Source organism: Peromyscus californicus, unplaced genomic scaffold, assembly GCF_007827085.1.
Source record: "Peromyscus californicus insignis strain IS unplaced genomic scaffold, ASM782708v3 Scaffold_3__1_contigs__length_106647218, whole genome shotgun sequence".
NCBI lineage: Eukaryota > Metazoa > Chordata > Mammalia > Rodentia > Cricetidae > Peromyscus > Peromyscus californicus.
The window spans coordinates 6,503,924-6,524,370 of record NW_026294551.1 but is presented as its reverse complement, the minus strand read 5'-3'; the positions used below and the strand labels follow the sequence as shown (position 1 = coordinate 6,524,370).

Genomic DNA, 20,447 nt, shown 5'->3' with positions numbered 1-20,447 from the left:
TAGTCATTCCTGCCACTCTTGCTACTACCTACATACAAACAAGAACTGGCGTCTAGGAACAGACTTCAAAGACAATCTGTAGGTCCGGCTATGAAAAACAAAAAACAAAAAACCCAGAACAAGTGTGGGTGGTTCTGCCATTAAAACTCCAAGTCTGTAGTCAGGATGGCCCACAACTGTAATTCCAGTACTTAGTAATCCAGAGGCAGAAGGATCGGCTCAAATTTGAGGCCAGTCAAATGTACACAGGGAGTTACTGGCCAGCCAGGGCTACATAGACTGTGAATAAATAAATACAAATAAATAGAAACCTATCAGCAATAAACATCCCCTATCTTTGGTTGTGAAAGATTTCCAAACCAGTAACGGATCAAGGGTGAGGAGGTGGGAAGAAGAGTCAAGAGAGGGTGTTGTGTTTGGTACAGTGCTACAACGGTACAACCAGCAGTCTGCAATTCAGGATGTTACCTTTCACTACAGCCATGGTCGCACTCTCTTGTAAAGGTGTTTTAAAAGAATCAAATCCAAAGACTTTCTTCAGGGTGCTCCGGACTCGCCGCTCCCGGTCGAAGGGAGTGGAGAAAGGGTGGGCGCTCATCTTAGCAAAAAGCAGCAGCCAAAGGTTAACGCAAAGGTGGTCAAGGGTTGTCACGAAAATGCTCCGTTCCACTTTAAAATATAGCCGATGTTCCTCCTGTCATTATAACCTATGTTACACTTAAACATATCATTCTCATGCAGTAAAACTAAAGGTTGAGTTGCTTCACGCAACATATTCCTGGGGGATTAACATTGCTTCTCCCTTAATGAAAACAAAACAAAAACAAACAAAAACACTGAACTATCCCAGGCCAGTAGAACAGACCTAGAAACTGGACCACAACATAAGCCCACAAACGTCTTCAAAACCGCCAGGAGAACTTGGAATCCTTTTCCTAAGGTCCTTGTTCTAGAAGCAAAGCCATAGCGACCATTCTTCCCCTCCAGGAGACCGCCCCCCACCCCCACCTTCCTTCTTCTTCCTCTGAGCCCCCAAGTCAACAGCTTTCGCCCTTCACCATCGAGTGCTCCCCCAAAATATCAGAGCCCAGGCTCTTTTCGGCAGGCTCTGCTGCTTTTCAATGAACACTACACGCTAATTCAAACTCAGAAGCCAACTCGCTCCAGAAGTCAGTGAAGTAAAAGCCGCAAAACCTTACTTCCGTCCCGTGCTGATGACGTTTCCAAGCGTCGGGCCTAGGGGGCGGGGTCATACCAGACATGGCTGTTTTGATTGGTTTTCATTCTGGCGCGGCGTCTCCTGGGATCCGGAAGAAGTTGGTTTTCCCGTACAGAAATCGGCTTGTGAGTCATAGGCGTGAGCCACACGGCCCTGTGGGAATAAGATGGCGGGGAAGAAGAATGTTTTGTCGTCTCTTGCGGTTTATGCGGAAGATTCAGAGCCTGAATCTGATGGCGAAGCTGGAGTCGACGCTGTGGGCGGCGCGGCTGGTGAGGCTTGAGCTGGAAAGGGGGATCGGAGTCTGTTACGGTTAAAAATGCTGCTTCTCTAGCGGAGTTTGAGGGGAAGAGATACTCATTGTGCTCCAGGTGTCGGATCCTGGAACCCCAGAGCACAGTCGACGTACTAGGGCAGACAGAACATTAGAACCTCTAGTACGAATGATCTCCCTTTCTGCGAACCTCTGCCAGGCATCGTGCTGGCCTGAGGATGGACCAAGGGGTGCCACATTACTGTCTAGTCCTACTCTCGTTGTTTAATGGGGAGAGAGAGTAGTAAAGTGTACCTGGAGGATGATAAAACTTGTGTTTCTTTACATTGGTAACTTTTATTTAGGAATAGGCTCTAAATGATTCGTCTTAGAGCTTTTAAACGTACATGTCTCCAAAGTGTAGGATAGAATGTGCTGGACATTCCTAAGCCTTTTAAGGGTGATTCTGATACTTTGAGTTTTCAAAGCCTATCAGTAATCCATTTGCCCTCAGACTGGAAATCACAATGGGAACAGAATTCTTTTATTGTTATTATTTTTTTTTGAGACAGGGTTTCTCTGTGTGGCTTTGCGCCTTTTCCTGGAACTCACTTGTTAGCCCAGGCTGGCCTCGAACTCACAGAGATCCGCCTGGCTCTGCCTCCCGAGTGCTGGGATTAAAGGCGTGCGCCACCACCGCCCGGCTATTTTGTTTTTTTGAGACAGGGTTTCTCTGTGTAACCACCCTGGCTGCCCTGAAACTCGCTCTGTAGACCAGGCTGGCCTCAAACTCCTGAAAAACTGCCTGCCTCTGCCTCCTGATTACTGGGATTTATTTATTTGTATACAGTGTTCTGTCTGCATGCTTGCCTGAATGCCAGAAGAGGGCATCAGATTTCATTATAGATAGGACCTCTGGAAGAGCAGTCAATGCTCTTAACCTCTGAGCCATTTCTCCAGCCCTGGAACAGAATTCTTGAAGGAATAGAGAGCAAATTACCTGACATACCTGAGCTTTAGCTTTTTTTTATCTGGAAAGTAGGGGTAAAACAATGAGGAAAAAGTCTTGTGCACAGAGTGCATTTTTGAGGTAGCATATGACACAGAGATGCGTATGTCAAAACGAGTTTAAGCAACCTACTAGACTGCTTCAAAGAGGAGAAGGCTTCAACTAGCCTAACAGAACATAGATTACTCTTTTCCATCACTGCTGGGAGTCAAACCCAGGGCCTTACACATCTTAGCAAACTCTCCACTCCTTTGTTACATTCCCAGTCTCTATAAAAAAGTTAGAACCCTCAGGGCTGAAGAGATGGCTCAGAGGTTAAGAACACCGACTGCTCTTCCAGAGGTCCTGAGTTCATTTCCCAGCACCCACATGGTGGCTCACAGCCATCTGTAGTGAGATCTGGCTCCCTCTTCTGGCCTGCAGGGATACATGCAGACAGAACACTGTATACATAATAAATAAATAAATAAATCTTTTTTTAAAAAAAGTTAGAACCCAAATTTAATGTTTGATTTTCTTTCCCCATATACATACATACATATACATACACATACACACACACACACACACACACACATATATATATATATATATATGGCAGGTGGCTATGCATGTGAGTTCAGGCCCCCAAAGAGGGCAGAGGGACGTATCAGCTCTTCTGAAACTGGAGTTATAGACAGTTGTGAGCTGCCTGATAAACTCTGTCACACTCACAGAGATCCACCTGCCTCTGCCTTTCGAGGGCTAAGGGTTAAAGGCGTGGGCCACCACACCCTGTGCATTATGCACTCATAGCTGCTGAGCCATCTCCCAAACCCCTGTTCTGCTTGTTTGAGACAGGGTCTCTGTAGCCCTGGCTGTCCTGGAACTCACTCTGTAGACCAGGCTGGCCTCAAACTCAGAGATCCTCCTGCCTCTGCCTCCCAAGTGCTGGGATTAAAGGTGTGCACCACCACTCATGGCCTCAACATCCCTGTTCACAATTTGGTCTTTCTAAGTGCAGAATCTAATCTGGGCCTGTAGTCACTTGCCTGAGACTTAGGTTCCCTTTTTATCTTCAGAAATAATCTTGGCTATTCAATTTTCAGAAACATGTTTGCATCCCCTCCCCCATTATCATTCTCTCCCTCCTCTCTTTCAGAAGAGAAAGGTGGCTTGGTATCTGACGCCTATGGAGAAGATGACTTCTCTCGCCTAGGAGGTGATGAAGATGGTTATGAAGAAGAGGAGGATGAGAACAGCAAGCAGTCGGTGGGTAAATCTTCCAGATCCAGAGCTGTTTAAAACAGTATTCCATTCCATAGTTAACTCTGTCCCTTTTTCCCTATTGTTTGGAATCAGTTGGTACCAGTTGGGGAATGTAGCTCATGGGAGAGTGCTTTGCCTAAGCATGTCAAGAGCTTGATCCCCAGCACCACAAAAAGAAAAAATTTAATTTCTTGAGTAAAAGTAGTTCTCTTTGAAAATTAAGTTGGTTTTTCATCTGAACCATATTGTAGTAACTTTTGAGTTGAAATTTGGGATGGGGGTGTGTGTTTTGTTGTGTTTTGTTTTGTTTTCTTTGAGACAGGGTCTCATGCAGCCACTCTGGCTCCAAACTCGCTGTGCAGCCTTGAGCTCCAGACCCCCTTGCTTCAGTCTCCTGAGAGCTGAGGTTGTAAGCATGAGCCACCATGCCTGGCTTGGTTATTTTCTGTAACCTAAGTATCAGTGGGTGTTTTATGCTGGTTTGTGAGTTTAACTAGTCTTCCTACTTGTATAAGTATGTTCATCCTTATTAGTGTATCATTTACATGTCTGTAAACAACTTTTATTATTTTTAATCTTACTTTGAGTTTATTCAAATGCTTCACTTTCTAACGAGGTAAGGAAGGGAAGTTACTTTGTTATCATCCACTTTGACTCTTCTGTTATATTTTACTTGGTGTTTTTGTCAGAGTGACCCTGGTTCTTGATCACTAACTTTCCCTGAAGTTCAGTAGGTACAGGTAACAGTAGAAGGAGAACTCTGTTCTCATTATCAAGAAGGATTCCAGGACACGACCACTCAAGCAGTACAAATCAGAATTTTAAAGTTTGAAAGGGAAAAAGGCAAGGAAATTCAGGCTGTTGCTTAGCACAAAAAGACATCTGAAATTGAATTTGGGTATTGAATATAGCCACTTAGAAGCAATGTTCATTGAAATGCTCACAACATACTTTTATTTTTTGTTTGAGTTTTTTGTTATATGTTACTATGTAAATGTTAGTATTAAAATGCTTTTTAACTAAGTATAGTAGCCTGTGCCTACAATTCTAGCATTCAGGGTGCTAAAGCAGGAAGAGTGAAGATTCCAGAGTATATTCCTGTCTCAAATAAGTAAATAAATAAAAATGAAGACTGGGGGTGTATCAGTGGTACAGCTATAGCATTTGCCTAGCATTCACGGGGCCCTGGGTTTGATCCCTAATACCACATAAAAACAAAAGCTTTTATTCTCTTTTGTGAGGATTTTTCATACCTTTAGCCCCATTCATTGGTGATAATTCAGAGTTAAGCTGCTTAGAAAATTTGTGGGCTAAGGAAATCACTCATTTGGTAGAGTGTGTGTAGCATGGATGAAACCATAGGGTTGTTCCTCGGCATCAACTACATATATCGGCCATGGTGGTTCTTCACTCTTCCTGCTTTAGCACCCTGAATGCTAGAATTGTAGGCACAGACTACTATACTTAGTTAAAAAGCATTTTAATGCTAACATTTACATAATAACATGTAACAAAAAAACTCAAACAAAAAATAAAACCACCATGGCCTGTAATCCCAGCTCTCAGGAGGTAAAAGAATGAGGATCAGAAATTCATGGTCCTTCTTTAATGCATTTATTTGCATGTATGTTTTTAAAATATTGACCTAAATTTACTTTTTGTCACCTTTAAGCTGATATTTTAGTTTAAAAAAAAAAAACTCGCATCAAACCCCAATATGGACAGTAGGAACTATGTTAGCATTTTGCAAATCCATCTTTGATTCTTTAGTTGATTGATTGCATTTAAGGAAGTTGTGTAGGTGGCATTATGAGCCTTTGATTCACTGGGACCACCCAGGGCACTTGTCTCAAAACCGTCAGTGTGGTTTGTTCACACTTAGGTGCTGTTTGTATTAACATCCCCAGTGCTGTGTCTTACTTAGGTTAAAGTGTAGTAGGTTGTTCCACATCTGCTTCTTAGCTTTTGACCTTAATTGCATTTGTGTTCAGTGGAATTGTAGGCTTTCTTTGGAGAGTTCAGTATCCCCATGGTTTTGACTCAGGCAGACCTCACTTGGGTAAGAAGGAAGGCTGGAAACAGTGGATCAGTGACAGTAATGTGAACACCCAAAAGGCTGTGCCTTGCCCTTTAGTCCTCAGTCTCGGGTCACATGGTCTGATGATTTGATACCGCCTTTCCATATTCATGTTAGTGTCAATGCTGCTGGCTTGAGGTGCTGGTGTCGCAGCATGTAGGTTCGATGGCAGTCTAAGTAATCGTGGGTACGAATGTCAGAAAAGTGGTAAAAGAGTTCACTGTCATGGCTTTAATGATTGCAGTTTGCCTTTTGGACACTGGGACCTGGCCTGGCATTGTGGAACCTGTTGGATCTCCCCTCTTTACATGGTTTTGTTCAGGAATTTTCACTGATGTAGATGATGACACACTGATTTCGAGCTACTGATTTTTTTCCCCCCAGAACGTCTCCTTTTCTCTTCTCTTTCTCTAGTTCTGGGTTGTGTGGTAGGGAAGGGTTCTTGGTGGGATGACCCAGGCAGGGTAGACAGGCTGTTTGCTCCAACCGCTGGTTATGTATGTAAGACTCTCCCCGCCCACTCCTTTTAAGTTTAATCCTCTAAATTCTTTGTCTTGTAGGAAGATGACGATTCAGAGACTGAAAAACCTGAGGCTGATGACCTAAAGGTATTTGGTGTTGGCTGTGGTGGGGTGGCTGGATTCAATTAAGGCTTTTAACATTCTGACCCAGTTCATATGTCGGGTCAGGATCTGTCCCACTAGCACACAGAATGTGGATATTTCCTGGGATAAATCCAGCTTAATGAAGAACCTTAGGGCCATAGGAATTCTTGAAGCCTTGGACTTGAAATCAGCAATCCAAGATACCTGTCTGGATCCTATAACTCATGTGCGCTCTACAGCCAGTGTGTGACTTTGTGGCTTAGATGAAGGAGTGTTTCTAGAGTCAAGGCATAGGGCTCCCTTGTCTATTGTGGTTTCTCTCTGAGGGTTCTGAGAGGGTGGGATCAACCTGAGGCCTCACCAGAGTTGTTCTGCTCTGTCCTCGTTTTCCCAGGGATGTGCCCTAACTCTCTCAGGCACGCTTGCAGAATCGTCTTTTTTGAAACAACATACCTATTTCTTCTCATAGGTCTGTCCAGTAGCAGTTGAGAATAATTAGCAGTGATTCTTGTCACAGTCCTTAACAAGCCTGTGGTAACAAAGGCCCAGCTGCTTGCTGTGCACTGGGTATTGGATATTTTTTGCGGAATCATACTTTGATACAAACATTTTCCCCCAAAGAGTAATCCCATGGAGGAATAGATACCACGTTTCACAATGCAAACTGCTCTGAAACCAGCCAAAACCTTCAAGGTAGCATAGTGAAATTTAGGAAAATTATGCCTGGTTGTAATATAAAACAGTAGTCTGTCATTATCTATGAGTGATTGGGGTTGCAGGACACCCCACCTTCATGCCCTGTAGACACCCAAATCTGTAGCTTCTCATGGACTTTATTTGAAGTGGTATATTTGCATATCACTTATGGGAATGCCCCTGCTAGTTTCAGATCATCTCAAAGCTACTTGCACTACCTGGTACAGTAAATCATTGTTACACTGCATTGTTCAGAAAATGATAAAAATCTACTCTTGTTCAACACAGATGCAATTAAAAAAAAAAATAAATAAAATAAAAAAAAAAAAAAAACTAAACCCACAGTTGCTTGAATTCATAGATGTGAAACCTGTAAATATGAAGGGCCAACAGTGTCTGAAAATAGGGCTTGAGCCATTCCACAGTGGGACTGATTCTGCCATTGGATACGGCTCTACAGCCATTGGCATCAGCTCAGGAAGGCTGCAGAGGATGCAGGTAACACATCTTATCAAGGAAGCAAGTTTGGGCACCAGCATGCATGAGTGGACCCCAGAAACTAGGTGCAAACTACTTTCTTTCTTTTTTACTTATTTGTTTGTTGGTTTATTTTTCGAGACAGGGTTTTTCTGTGTAGCCCTAGCTGTCCTGGAACTCGCTCTGTAGACCAGGCTGGCCTCAAACTCACAGAGATCCACCTGCGTCTGCCTCCTGAGTGCTCAGATTAAAAGAGTGGGCCACCACCATCTACCTGCAAACTACTTTCTATGTAGGGTAAAAAACCCAGGCTAAGAACTGGCCTGGCAGGATCATATGGAACACTTGTAGCCCAAGACTAAAAGCCACCTGGAGAAGTACTTGGCTGTCACCCCTTTGATCCCAACAGCAAATCCTTGAGGAAACATTTGTGAGAGAGGGAGCCTGTCAAACTCAAAAGACTTACTGCTTTGTGTAAGAGCATTTAATAAAAAATAGTACACACACACACACACACACACACACACACACACACACACACACGGAGAAAGAAGCTTAGGAAGATTGTAAATGTGTCTTTTGTGGTTGCCTTCCCCTTTCTCATTCCCACATCAAAGTTGGAAAAACTTGGAACATGGTCTTGGTTCTTAGCCGGGCCTGGTGGCTCACTCTTATAACCCTAGCACTGGGAAGGTTGAATTGAGAAGGCTGGGGAATTTGAGGCCAGCCTGGGCTACAGGATGAGATCCTGTCTCAAACAATATAACAACAACAAAAAACAACACACAAATTAGCTAAGTGGAGTGGTACACATCTTTAATTTCAGCACGCAGGAGATACAGGCAGGTAGGTCTCTTTGAGTTTGAGGTCAGCCTGACTTATATAGTGAGACCCACAAAGGAAAAGGTGTAGACTCATTCTTTGACAATATTGTATCCTGGAGCTGGAGAGGTGGCTCAGTGGTTAAGAGCACTAGGTTGTTTTCCAGGGGTCCTGATTTCAATTCCCAGAACACCACAACCATCTTTAACTAATCCCATGGATACAATGCCTTCTTCTGATGTGCAGACAAAATATACGTATACATAAAATAAATAAATCTTTTAAGTAAATAAGTCAAAGTAGGTCTTCCCACTTCAAATGACAATACTGTATCTCATTCAGTCATTTGAATTTCAAATCTTGCTGTGGAATAAGTTTTCATGGAAATGTCTGTGGGCATGACTCAGAACACAAAATTCAGCCCTAAGAATAACTTGATTTAGTTCTTTGGAGGGTAGCTATGGTCAGCTTAGCAGTGAGAGCCTATCAGCTCGGATGTCCTGCAGTCTCCAGTAGCTGTCAGAGGCCCGCCTTCAGGTGTCTTAATGGCATCCTCAAGGACCAGAAACTGTCCTTATCAGGTGACTTCACAATATTCCTGCCTCTGCTTTCTTCCTGCTTGGGCTGACATCAGACTGTCTTCCAATTAGAGCTTTTTTCTGATACGTCTATGTTTTGTTACGTTTTGTATAGGTTTATCTATATTTTTTGTGAGTACGCACGCGCACACACACACACACACACACACACACACACACACACACACACACACACACAGTGTATGGGTGGGTGCCCCCTGATGCCAGAAGAGGTCTCTCATTCTGGAACTAGAGTTACAGCTGGTTGTGAGCTCTCATATGGGTGCTGGGAATTGAACTAGGGTCCTCTGTAAAAGTAGCACAAGTGCTTTTAACCTCTGAGCCATCTCTCCCACTCTGTTTTTTTAACAGATTTTTTAAGTTTGATTTAAATTTATATGAGAGTTTGTTGCTCTTAGCTTTTGATTTGAATAATTCCAACAGAAGGACGTGCTCCTGGCACAGATCTTTAGTTCTGTCATGAGTTGCTGTCAGGGCCTCAGTCCACTAGATGGAGCTCTCCTTCCTGCTTTTAGCTTGTTCTGTAGGGTTCTCAGAACACTGACTTCATGACACTGCTGAACTTGCATGTCCCAATGAAAGCTCTTTGTATAGATTGATATCTTAGAAGTTTAATCCGAGATGCAGACTCGTGCACCTGTGACCCCAGGACCAGGGCAGGATGGAGACAGACAGCCTTAAAACTCATTGGCCAGTCAGTCTAGCCAGTTGGTGAGCGCCAGGTTCAGTGAAAGACCTCCTCTCAGAAAATAAGTGGAGAACAGTGAAGGGACACACTAGGCTTCTGGCTCTGAGCTCCATGCTTGGGGAGAACCGATAGTCAGGTTCTTTTGTGAAAGTTGGGAGGGAAGGGTGGCAGCAGCCAAGTGCAGACCTGAAACAGCACAGAGCTCCATGGACAAGGTTTGCCATCACATAGTCAAGAGCTTTCTGTCATCTCTGGCCGGAGTGATTTCATAAGGTAGTAATCTCACTGTTTGAGAAGTTTCTTAGAAACGTAACACGGATTTGTCATTGATGCTCTAGTTGGTGGGTGGCATTGAGGTTAGACTAAATCCCCAAAGGGCCCGAGCCTCCCAGGAGAGGACGTGGTTGTTATGGTAGAAGACAACATTGAGAATTGCTGCTATTAGCTGTCTTTAAAAAAAAAAAAAAGAAACAAACAAACAAACAAAGAAACAAGCTGGTGTGGTGGCTCACACCTTTAATCTCAGTACTCAGGGGGCAGAGGCAGGTGGATCTTTGAGTTCCAGCCAGCCTGCCTATATAGCAAGTTTCAGGGATACATATTGAGACCCTGTCTCCAAAAACCAAACCAAAAGAATACAAAAGGTACCAAGACTAGAAACTCTATTTTTGTTTGTTTTGCTACTTTTTTATATTTTAAATTTTTATTATTATTGTATGTGTGCATGGCTATGGTGGGAGGGGACACGTGTGTGTGCCATGGTGCATATGCAGAGATCAGAGGACAACTTTGCAATCAATTCTCTCCTTTCTCCTTTGCATATGTTCTGGGGATCAAATGCAGGTCATCTGGCTTGCACAGCTAGCATCTTTGCCCTCGAATCCATTTCCTTGTTCCTGTTACTCTGTTGTGTGAGACATGGTCACTGGGTAGCACAGGCTGGCCTCAGTCTGGCGTCTCAGCCTTTAGATTACTGGGACCACGGTTATGCACCACCACAGCCAGCTGAAATTGACCTCTGATGTTTGGAGTTGCTACCATGTGCAAAGTCTCCCCTGTGGGAGTTTGAGTAAGATGGTGGTAACTCCAGACCCATCTGTGTCTTTGGTCTTCATCAGTCTGAGATAGTGGGGACTGTGCTCTGCAAGTACCGAGTTTGTCACGGATAGAGAAGAGGAGGCACCTCAGCATGCCAGCGGAAGCTAAATGCTTGCTTCTAAGATTCCATGGTTTCTTGGAAGTTTCTGCCTCGCCTCCTCGGTAAGCAGTCTGGCCCTTATATGCTTTCATCACTCAACAGAAGGTGGCGCTGCTGTCCTAGAAAAAGTCAGACCAGCAGTGGCAGGCCTCTGGCAGCGCCACATCAGGGGCACCTGATGGCTTCAATATGTCTTCTATCCGTGTGCTCTTGGTGCATGAGCACCCCTTTGTGCTGCTTTCCTCTGTCCATGCTTTCCTCCATGGCTCTGGAACATTCTCCCTTGTTTATTTTCCCTCCACTCCTTCAGTTCCTGTGGATAGAGGTATTTCCACTTACTGTCCGTGGCACACCCTTCCGTTGAAAACAAACGGATGGTTGACCTGGAACAAGAAAGATGAGTGGCCCGCTGCCAGCTGTCAGGGAGGGCCTGAGCTTGCTGGTTCCCTGAGGTCTTTGGTCTAGGCTCTGTGCTGGTTAGCTCCTGGCCTTTCTAGGAGCTAACACTGAGTAGGAGAAATTGTTGTGGCATTTTTGAAAGAGGTGTGTATGGTTCCAGTTAAATCAAAAGAAAACATTCTTAAAATGCTAAGAGCCAAAGCTGGGTGTGGTGGCTAATTTTTAGAAGGCTAAGGCAGGAGGGTCAAACTGGTCTAAACAATAAGACCCTGCCTCAAAAAAAAAAAAAAAAAAGATTCGGCAGGACATGGCTGCATACACCTTTAGTTCCAGCAGAGGCTGGTGGATCTCTTAGCTCCAGGCCAACGGGAACTCCACTGTCAACCCTGTCAAAAGACTAAAAATAACAAGATGCCATGAGAGTTAGTAACAGCCTTGTAGCTGGACGGCCTGGGTGGCTTGGCTTCCCTCCAGCCTGGAGCCCAGACACACACAGCACTTCACCCAGCCTGTCAGGACCATGGTGCCCACTTTGCAGGGTCTTAAGAGGTGAGGGTAGGGAGGGGGTCGAGAGCGCTTGTCCGAGAGTGAATTGAAGCAGTTAGGGCAGTAACACAGTTAGTGTATAACACAGGATGAAGGCGTCCTGTAGACCGTGTGTTCTCAGCTCACTGACTGTGAGCCTCAGGAGTTTTGTTTACATAGCTCCCGGACAAAGAAATGCTTTACAGTTCCTATCTGAAGGAATTAGCCGCAGACTCTAAGCTTTACTGTTCTCACAATGCAGTTGCTACTTGGAAAACACGCATGTGTGTGAAGTATCCGGTAGACGTCGTTTCCTGTAGGAGCCATAAGTATCCTGCGGCCCATTCGTTATGTGCTGCTGTAGGACTCCGGTGCTCTGTTGCACAGGTTGAAAACTGCATCGGTACACTCTCCAGTTGGGCTGAGGGTGATGTCAGTCCCTCAAGAGGGCCAGCTCAGCCGTGTGAGTGGGTCTCTGCCTCCACCCTGAAGTGGTCTGTGGTTCCTGGTCACTGAGTGTACTTGAGATTCGCTGTAGTAGATGGACTTGTATTGTGCAGACCTGCCTCAGTAATGCCTTCATTCTTTCTCCTCTTCCAAGTCATTGCTAATAAGTAATGATCCTTTAAATTGTGTTTTTAAATACAGTTGTGGGGGTGGGTGTATGCACATGAGTACAGTGCCATCGGAGGCCAAAAAAAGGCGTTGGGTGCTCTGCGACACTAGTGCGTGCTCTTAGCCACTGAGCTGTCTGCCCCTTACTATTGAGCTTTTGAGTGTCTTAATGAAAGACCTGCAGACTGAAAGCTGCCTAAGGAGCTCATTTCCAGGAAGGTGTTGTTAACGGTGAACCTTGGGCAGAGCAGGAGCCACCCACAGTCACACGGGGACAACAGGTGAAATCTGTGTTCTCTGTCAACCACACAGGCCGAGACTGCAGTTGTTACCTTGTGCAGGCTCTCTGCAGATCTACAGACTTTCCTGGCGGGGCTCGAGGTGGGCTCTCTATACCATTCAGGACTCTGAAGTCTAAATAAAGGTGACAGTGGAGGGTGTGACGTGACCACCATCCATTGGGCCTCATTGAAAACAGGCCATTTGGGTTGTTTTGTTTGTTTTTCAAGACAAGGTCTCACTATGTAGCCCTGGCAGTCCTGGAACTCACTGTGTAGACCAGGCTGGCCTCAAACTCAGAGATCTGCCTGACTCTGCCCACCCTCTCACTCCCTGCCACTATGCCTGGCTTGAAAACAGGCCATTTGTGTGCTTTAGTTCCTGTGCTTTCAATCAACCCTGAGAACTAAGAACTCACAATAGGAAAGCAAGTGACTTTGGCCTTAAATCTGTGTGATTAGTAGAGCATAGTGGCTTGAGGCTTTAATCCCAGGACTCTGGAGGCTGACACAGAAGGATTGCCATGAATAAGAGCTCAGCTTGGACCACATGGTAAATTACAGGTTAGCCTGGTCTATATAGTCTATCTCAAAGAAGCAAACAACCTTAAACTTAAAACTTTAAAAAAAAAAAAAAAAAAAAAACAGAATTGTATGGTAAGTAAAGCAGTAAAGCTATATACGTGTGCAGTCCAAAGAAAGTAAAAGAAAGAAAAAAGAAAAGAAAGAAACCTGGACACCATGGCTCACATGGTTGTAATTCCAGTGCTGAGGCGGCCCGCCTGGGCCACAGTGTGAGACTGTGCTTCAAGAAGAGATAGGAGAGGGCTGGAGAGAAGGATCAGTGGTTAAGAGCACTGGCTGCTCTTGCGAGAGGATCCATGTTCAGTCCAAAGTACCCTCGTGGCAGCTCACAACTGCCTGTGTGTAATTCAGTTCCAGGAGATCTGATGCACTCTGCAGGCTCCTGTACATACTTGGTACACATATATGCAGGCAAAATACTCATGCAAATCAAATAAAAATAAATTTTAATAGAAAACTGTAGAAATTATTCTGGCAGCAGCTCCCATGAGCATTGCACTTTTCCACACTGTCCCGTGTACACTTCTTCAGCGTGTGTAGCAGTCAGTAAGCTGTGCCAGCCAGACCTGACTGTATTCTTGTGGTTGTCAGATTAAGTGCTGTCCAGGGAGTGTCTCAGGGGAGCCGCTGTATTCCTTACCCAGGTCAGGAGTAGCACCTCTGAAGCTCCACCCTGTTGAAGCCCACATAGGTGTTTACCCACAAGCTGAGGAGAGCTCAAGCGGGGTTTGGGATGTGGTGAGTTCTCGGTCCTCAGGAAGTCTCTAGCTAAGGTCGGGACTGCCTTGCCACCGCTTGTGGGTGAAGTCTTGGGGACCAGCCCTTCCCTTCAAGCCTACTCACTCTTTACTCACTGAGGCATGCAGACTCCGGGTGATTTCCTCTGATCCTCTTCTTGGCTTTACCGCACCACCAGAGGAACCGTCTTGACTGCCCTTGCTCCAGGTATGCTGGAGCTGAGACTCCCGGAAGCCGCACCCTCCCCTCTGTGGTTCTGCAGCCAGGAAGAAGCCACCTTTGCATGCCATCTCCCCCCCCCCCCCCCCCCCCCCCCCCCCCCCCCCCCCCCCCGTCAGCCATGCAAGCCCCAACAGACCTCCTTCCTTTCGGGGCCAGATGCCATAGATTGCTTACTGAGGTGTGGCCGGGCCCCTCCTTTCCCCAGCTGGGATTCATCTTTTTGAAATTACATGATGCAGAAAATTACCTGTTCTAGGATTCCAGCACTCCCCACCTCAGTTCTCCTGCTTTATCCTCAAGCCTTGCAATGTGGCTGCCTGTGTGAGTCCTGAGTTTTGGAAGGATTTTGCCAATTTGGTTTTTTGTTTATTTGTTTGTTTCCTTTTTTCTTTTTGTGAGACAAGGCCTCTATGTAGTCCTGGCTGTCCTAGAGCTTGCTTTGTAGACCAGGCTGGCCTCAAACTCATAGAGATGCTCCTGCCTCTGCCTCTCAAGTGCTGGGATTAAAGGCGTGCCCACAGTGACCATTTGTATTCCTCACTTTTGAGTTGGGTAACTTTTTCTCCAATCACACCATAAGATACCAGGCTTCCTTCTGGTCCCCCAGAGTAACTGGCTCCTTCCTGCCAATACGTACTTTGATGGCCAGTTTGCATTGTGTCCTATCGTTTTGGGCTCTCAAGTGTTTCCTGTTACTCTAATTCCTCAGCTGGCAGTGACCTGGGCTAAAATGCTTTGTGACTGACTGGCTGAGACTTGAGTTTTCCACTCTCAGCCCATGCAGTTCTCTTCTTCGTCCTGTGTAGTTCCAGGCTCTCCCAGACCCCAGAGCTATTAGAGCCTAGAGGCCCTGTTCTTACGGGGAGCCTTGAAGGAGAAGAAGGGTGGTGTAGCCCCACCCCCAAGGGCTTGGTTTGAGTCCTTGGTATAAAGTAGCGTCTGCATCCATACATGGGCCACCTGTACTGCTCCAGGGGCCAGAAAGAGGGCCACCCTGACACATCCCAAGAAACAACAAAATCCTGCCTCACTGTCAAGTACAGGTGACTTGGAATAGTCAGGTATCAAAACTCTCCCCATCGGAAATGACTTTTGACCAGACTTGACTGGTTTCACATACATTGCCACACTGAGCCATGCATTTCAGCTTTGTTTTCATCGGGTTTTTCAGTAGAGAAAGAACCATTTCCTTGCCCTTCCCTGCCTTCTCTTCAGACTGCAAGGCCAAGCTGAGGCTGCCTTCATTTGTTTTGGCAGACTATTTAACCCTTCCTGTGGAAGCCTTCTCTGGCGCTGGTGGGCGAGTTGAGCCTTCCTGTCTGAGCTGTCTGGGAGCAAAGGCAACTCCAGGGCATCCACAATGGCTCCACCAGCTTCCGCCCATTTTTCTGCTAAGTGTAGTGTTCCCATTCCTGGCTGGGCCATGTGCCCATGCAAGTACCCTGTCCTGGCCCATAGGACACATGAAGGAAATGCACTGGTGATGGTGTTTCTCCAGAGCACGCCTGTGTGGGAGCCGGCTTTTGGACCACAGGGGCGATGTCCCCACACAGAAGATTTTGGTGACTTCACTAAGTCACCAGACTGTCCTCTGCATACCCCATTGTGGCCCTTGGGTATTGCGGGGGGAGGTTGTTCAGGGAGCTGTAAGGAGAGGATTGAGACAAGACCTCTGGTTGCCTTGGATTCCTGATCCTCTTTCCTCTACCTCCTAAGTGTGATGATTGTCCCCACATACACAGAGAGCCCTGTTAGTTGCCATTCTGATGCCCCCCGGAGGGCTCCTGAGGTTGTACCAGTCCTGAAGTAGCAGTGTGGCACAGTGGTTCAGAACACGCTTTGCTGGACTATTGTGAAAATTAAATGAGATCGTTAATTAAAGGGCTTAACATAAAACTTAAAATTGTTCCCTGGGATTAAATTTTCTTATTTTAGCCTCAGTGCTTGGCCCATTGTCTGTGACATAATAAATCTTCAGCAAATTATTTATGGAATATGTAAGTGAGCTAACTGTCCAGCAATTGTCTTTTGTTATTTGTGGATTTGGTCTTTATTTGTATGTTTGTCTTGAGGCAGGATTTTGCTAGTTACTCAGACTGGCCTCACTCCTGAGCAAGTGACCAGCCTCTTAGTGTAGGTGGGACTTACAGCAAGTGCCACCACATTCAGCTTGATTGTGTCCGTCATCGTCCCCCCCACCCCACCCCGCCCTTTGTCTCAGGATTTAAGAACATTCGGGTGGATAGTAAGAAAGAGGCTGCAGGGTTGGGTATGGTGGGACAGGCCTGCACTTCCAACACTCTAGAGATGTGAGGCAGGAGGGTCCACAGGTTCAGAAGGTCTTGGCTATATAGGCAAGACCCTGTCTCAGACAGGCAGAAAGGGGGTAGAGCAAGAAGTGAGGTTTTAACTTCAGCTTTGGTACCTCCCCACCCCCAGACCCCTTCTTAGCTACTCTTCCGCCTCTTTCTGGTGTTGTTAGTGAACCCACACATCAGAACTAAATGCTGCTACCATGTTTGGAGCCTAGGGTTATTCCATGACAGCTGAAGGTAGCTGTAAACCCAGCTCTAACCTAAAGAGAAGCAGTGGCAGGTGTCTGTGCTGTGCGCACCTGCAGCAGCCAAGCAGTCTGAGAGCAGTGTGGGCTGCAGGGACCTCACCGGGCAGGTAAGTGTTACAGGACGCTTTCGCAATGAGCTCTGAGGTGTGCATAGGGTGCATCTTCCAGATGAGGGAGAGCAAAGAGCAGGCCGCCTGTAGAAAGGGGAGGAGAGAACACTGAGACAGACATTTGGTAGGGCCTAGGGGCTGTTGTGAACATTCCTTTTGGGAGGGAGATTTTGGTTTGCTTTGGTCAGCCTAGACTAGCCTTGAACTAAGCAATCCAGCTTCCTCTACCTCTTCAGTGCTAGGATTACAGGTGTGAGCCACCACACGTGGCTTTAAGAATTCCTTTGTTCTTGTTTTGAGTGAACTCTGCTCAATAAATAAGATAGCATATTAGGACTTTGTAACTTCAAGGGCTGTCTCGGACCTGAGAGGCTAAGGCGGGTGGATGCTGCCTCCTCAGTCTCTCCCCAGCTGACAGTTACACTGTCCAGCGGGAACATTTAGTGGGTCGTATGCTTACCCTGCCCCTTGCATGCTGCCCTCTCAGAGTGCCTTCTCTATGCCTAACACTCCCAGGGCTGGGAAGAAAGCATGGCATGTTAACTGGCAGAATCAGATGCCAGAGGCTGTGTGCTATGACTCAGGGTTATCATTGGAGCTTTGTGGGTGCCTCATGGGGCTGGTTCCCAGAAGGGCTGATGGAGGCTGGTCGTACATAAACTTCCATTCTGTCCACCACAACATGCTGCTTCTCACTGCATAACTCTTCTTAGCTCATGTGGCTGTCTCTCCTGCTCCATGGGTCTGTATGGCTCTTCCTTCCTCTGCCTGTTAGCCCCAGCCATGACCTAACTTTGGTATTCTCTGCATGAAGGCCATGTTCCGGGGTCTGTAATTGCTGTGACAGCAAGGCCTCAATCACTGATCTGCAAGTGTCAATCAGAATTATTGAGAAGAACAAAAGGGTGGTTTCATAGCACTGTTCTCCAGCCCCTTGCAGCACCTCCTGCTGTGGCTGTTGAGACATTAGCCTCAGGTGAAGGCGGGGAGAGGGAAGGGAGAGTACAGACAGAAGAGGGGTCCTCACCTCAGGATTGGTGTTCAGTCTCTCCCTTTCCCCTATTGGTTTATTTGAGACAGGATTTCATTATCTCTTTGTGTAGTCCTGGCTGGATTTGAACTCACAGATACCTGCCTGCCTCTGCCTCCCAAGTGCTGGAATTAAAGACGTGCACCACTACTCTTTGTTGAGACTCTGGACTCAGTCTTATTATTTAGCCTTGCCTGCCTGCTTGCCTCAAACTCCAGGTTGTGCACTACCACACTGGGCTCTTGTGTGTGTGTGTGTGTGTGTGTGTGTTTTGAGGCAAGGATGGTGATAGGTAGCCCAAGCTGACCTACAATTTGAAATCCGCCTGCCTCAGCCTCCTGAGTGCTGGGATTGCATGACTATGCTACCATGCCTATCCTTGCTCAGAATGTGAGCCCACGTCCTTCCCTCCCCTCTCCTTCAGCTTCGTTTGGAAAAGTGTGCGTTTGGGTTTTACTTGTCTTCATTGGATTCAGACTAGGTGAAAAAGCTGACCTCAGAGCTGCTCTCCTTTCCTACACTGGTGCTGTTTTCATCTCCTTCCCATAGGAGAGAGCCCGAGGCTGAGGGGCCTTCTTGTCTCTGCTGTGGGTTCCAGGTCCCCTGTTTGATACAGACAGCTCTCTGGTAAATAGCTCTTGCAGTCTGAGTTAACGTTGACTAATTGAAAGCCAGAGGGAGAGAGCTCTACAAGTCCTAACAAGTATCCCTGGGCATTTGGAAACACTGCTTTAGGGAAGGAAAGGAGAACAGAGGTGTCCTGTTATCACCTGTATCTTCATGACTCCCCCTTCCCCTTCTGGCCCTTTCAAAGGCTGAGGAGGCTCTCCTCAACCCACAGGTTTGTAGTGGGCTTCCTACCCTGTCTGCAGTTTAACCGTGTCCGCCTAGCCTATCTTCCATCTCCCTGACATCCTCGCTTTTGCTCCCCGGCCAGCATAGTCATAGTTCACGGATGCTGGGTTCAGATTCACACAGAACTCTTAGCATCTGGTGGGAGGCTGTCTCTCTGGATCATTGCTTTGATGTGACACACCCCTACCCAGTTCTGCCCAACCCACCACCGGTGGCTGGGGCTCTAAAGGATCATGGCACTGTGCCATAGGAGTCATCGTGTTAACTCTCCTCAAGGATAATCTGTTTTAAGTAGTTCCGACTTTGGAACTTGTCTTTGCAGTGCTGGGGATCAAACTCCGGTTTGTGTATGCTAGGCAAGTGCTCTACCACTGAGCTCTAGATGCCCGTCTTCACCAGTCCCTTTCCTACTCAGCTTTCCTCTATGCTGTTGACATCTGGACCTGTCTCCATTGAAGAACAGGTGATGTGGTAACTTTGAGCCCCTCACTGGACAGGATGATGAGTTTAGAAAGGCTGAGGAGCCAAGTCATAGATCATAGGACCAAGAGAGGGGAATTTTGGTCCTGCCCATGATTTTCCTTTTTAACAGCATCGTATCTTTTCTCCCAGAGACAGGGCCGAACAACCTCAGCTGGGCCAGCCAGACCCTGTAAAGAGATGTGATTCACTTCCTGTCACTCTGGGGTAGACACTGTATTAGAAGTCTCCTGACTCCCCAGTCTACTCTCACAGCTCTCTGGAGAACGTTGGGCCCTGGAGACTTCATAGGCCTGGCCCTATGTGGGCCTGTGTGTCTGCAGGGGACGGCAGGAACTCCAACTGATGTTTTCCTGCTGTTGGCACCCAGGAAGCTGTCTCCCAGTGGAAAAACACAAGGGGATTTTAGTCCCACGCCTGGTCACTGAAACACTCCTTAATGTTGAGCTCTCCCATTGCTGCTACAAAGGAGTTGTTGTTGGTCCCTGAGACACTGGCACGGTCTGAACAGCAGTTCATCTATGACTCCAACCTGAACTTGGTGTGGCAGTCCTCCAGGCCTGCCTCCCAGCCCCCTTTTTTGCCCACCTGATTGGCAGGAGGTGAGTGGTGAGGAGAACAGGTTGCTAAGCAGCCTGGCTTCAACATTGTGCTCTTGCAGTTTCAATGAATAGTTGCAGTGTTCAGAAAAGAGGGGACTTTGGGTCTGTCTCAGAATCAGAGGGAAGGGGGTCTGATCTTGGCACAGGGCCATGGCTGACTTGGAGGAGTTTGGACCCTTCACACCCCTTCCCTTCCTCCTTGGTACCGGGGCCCAGCTCTGCAGCTGCTCCCCTGTGAAGACCCTGTTGCACAACCGAGCACGGGGGAGACCAGATCTGAACCTTCAGTGAACTCCTCCTCTGCCGTTCGATCTCTACCCTTGGGGGCATTGAAGATCCCTGATTTTACTGAGTTCGAGGACACTGGGGTCAGCAGAGGCAAGGCTTCGCTTCCTGCTGTGCCAGAAGCCTGTAGCCTAGCTGTCACCCTCAGTCTTGGCCTGGTTAGGCGAAGCAGTGAAATAAGACATTTGTTTTCAGTGTGAAAATTTATATATATATATATATATATATATACACACACACACACATACATATATATATATATATATGTA

The 20,447-nt window shown here is 46.7% G+C and overlaps 2 protein-coding genes across 6 annotated transcripts in view; one reads left to right on the top strand and one right to left on the bottom strand.

Moving 5' to 3' along the window:
- Nucleotides 1–1,200, bottom strand: part of Recql5 (RecQ like helicase 5) — a 42,083-nt gene extending 40,883 nt beyond the window's left edge. For 3 of the 4 annotated variants that reach the window (XM_052759799.1, XM_052759800.1, XM_052759801.1), the window contains exon 1: nt 469–1,199. In XM_052759799.1, coding sequence (XP_052615759.1) covers nt 469–598 — 130 coding nt within the window. In that variant the 5' untranslated portion in view covers nt 599–1,199. Of the gene's footprint in view, nt 1–468 lie in introns of all 4 variants that reach the window. The other variant, XM_052759802.1, reaches the window with a different exon arrangement.
- A 157-nt stretch (nt 1,201–1,357) lies between these two features.
- Sap30bp (SAP30 binding protein) overlaps nt 1,358–20,447 on the top strand; it is a 33,198-nt gene continuing 14,108 nt past the window's right edge. Inside the window, exons 1-3 of one of the 2 annotated variants that reach the window (XM_052759803.1) lie at nt 1,359–1,491; nt 3,623–3,732; nt 6,367–6,414. In XM_052759803.1, the coding sequence (XP_052615763.1) occupies nt 1,386–1,491; nt 3,623–3,732; nt 6,367–6,414 (264 nt within the window). In that variant the 5' untranslated portion in view covers nt 1,359–1,385. Of the gene's footprint in view, nt 1,492–3,622; nt 3,733–6,366; nt 6,415–20,447 lie in introns of both variants that reach the window. The other variant, XM_052759805.1, reaches the window with a different exon arrangement.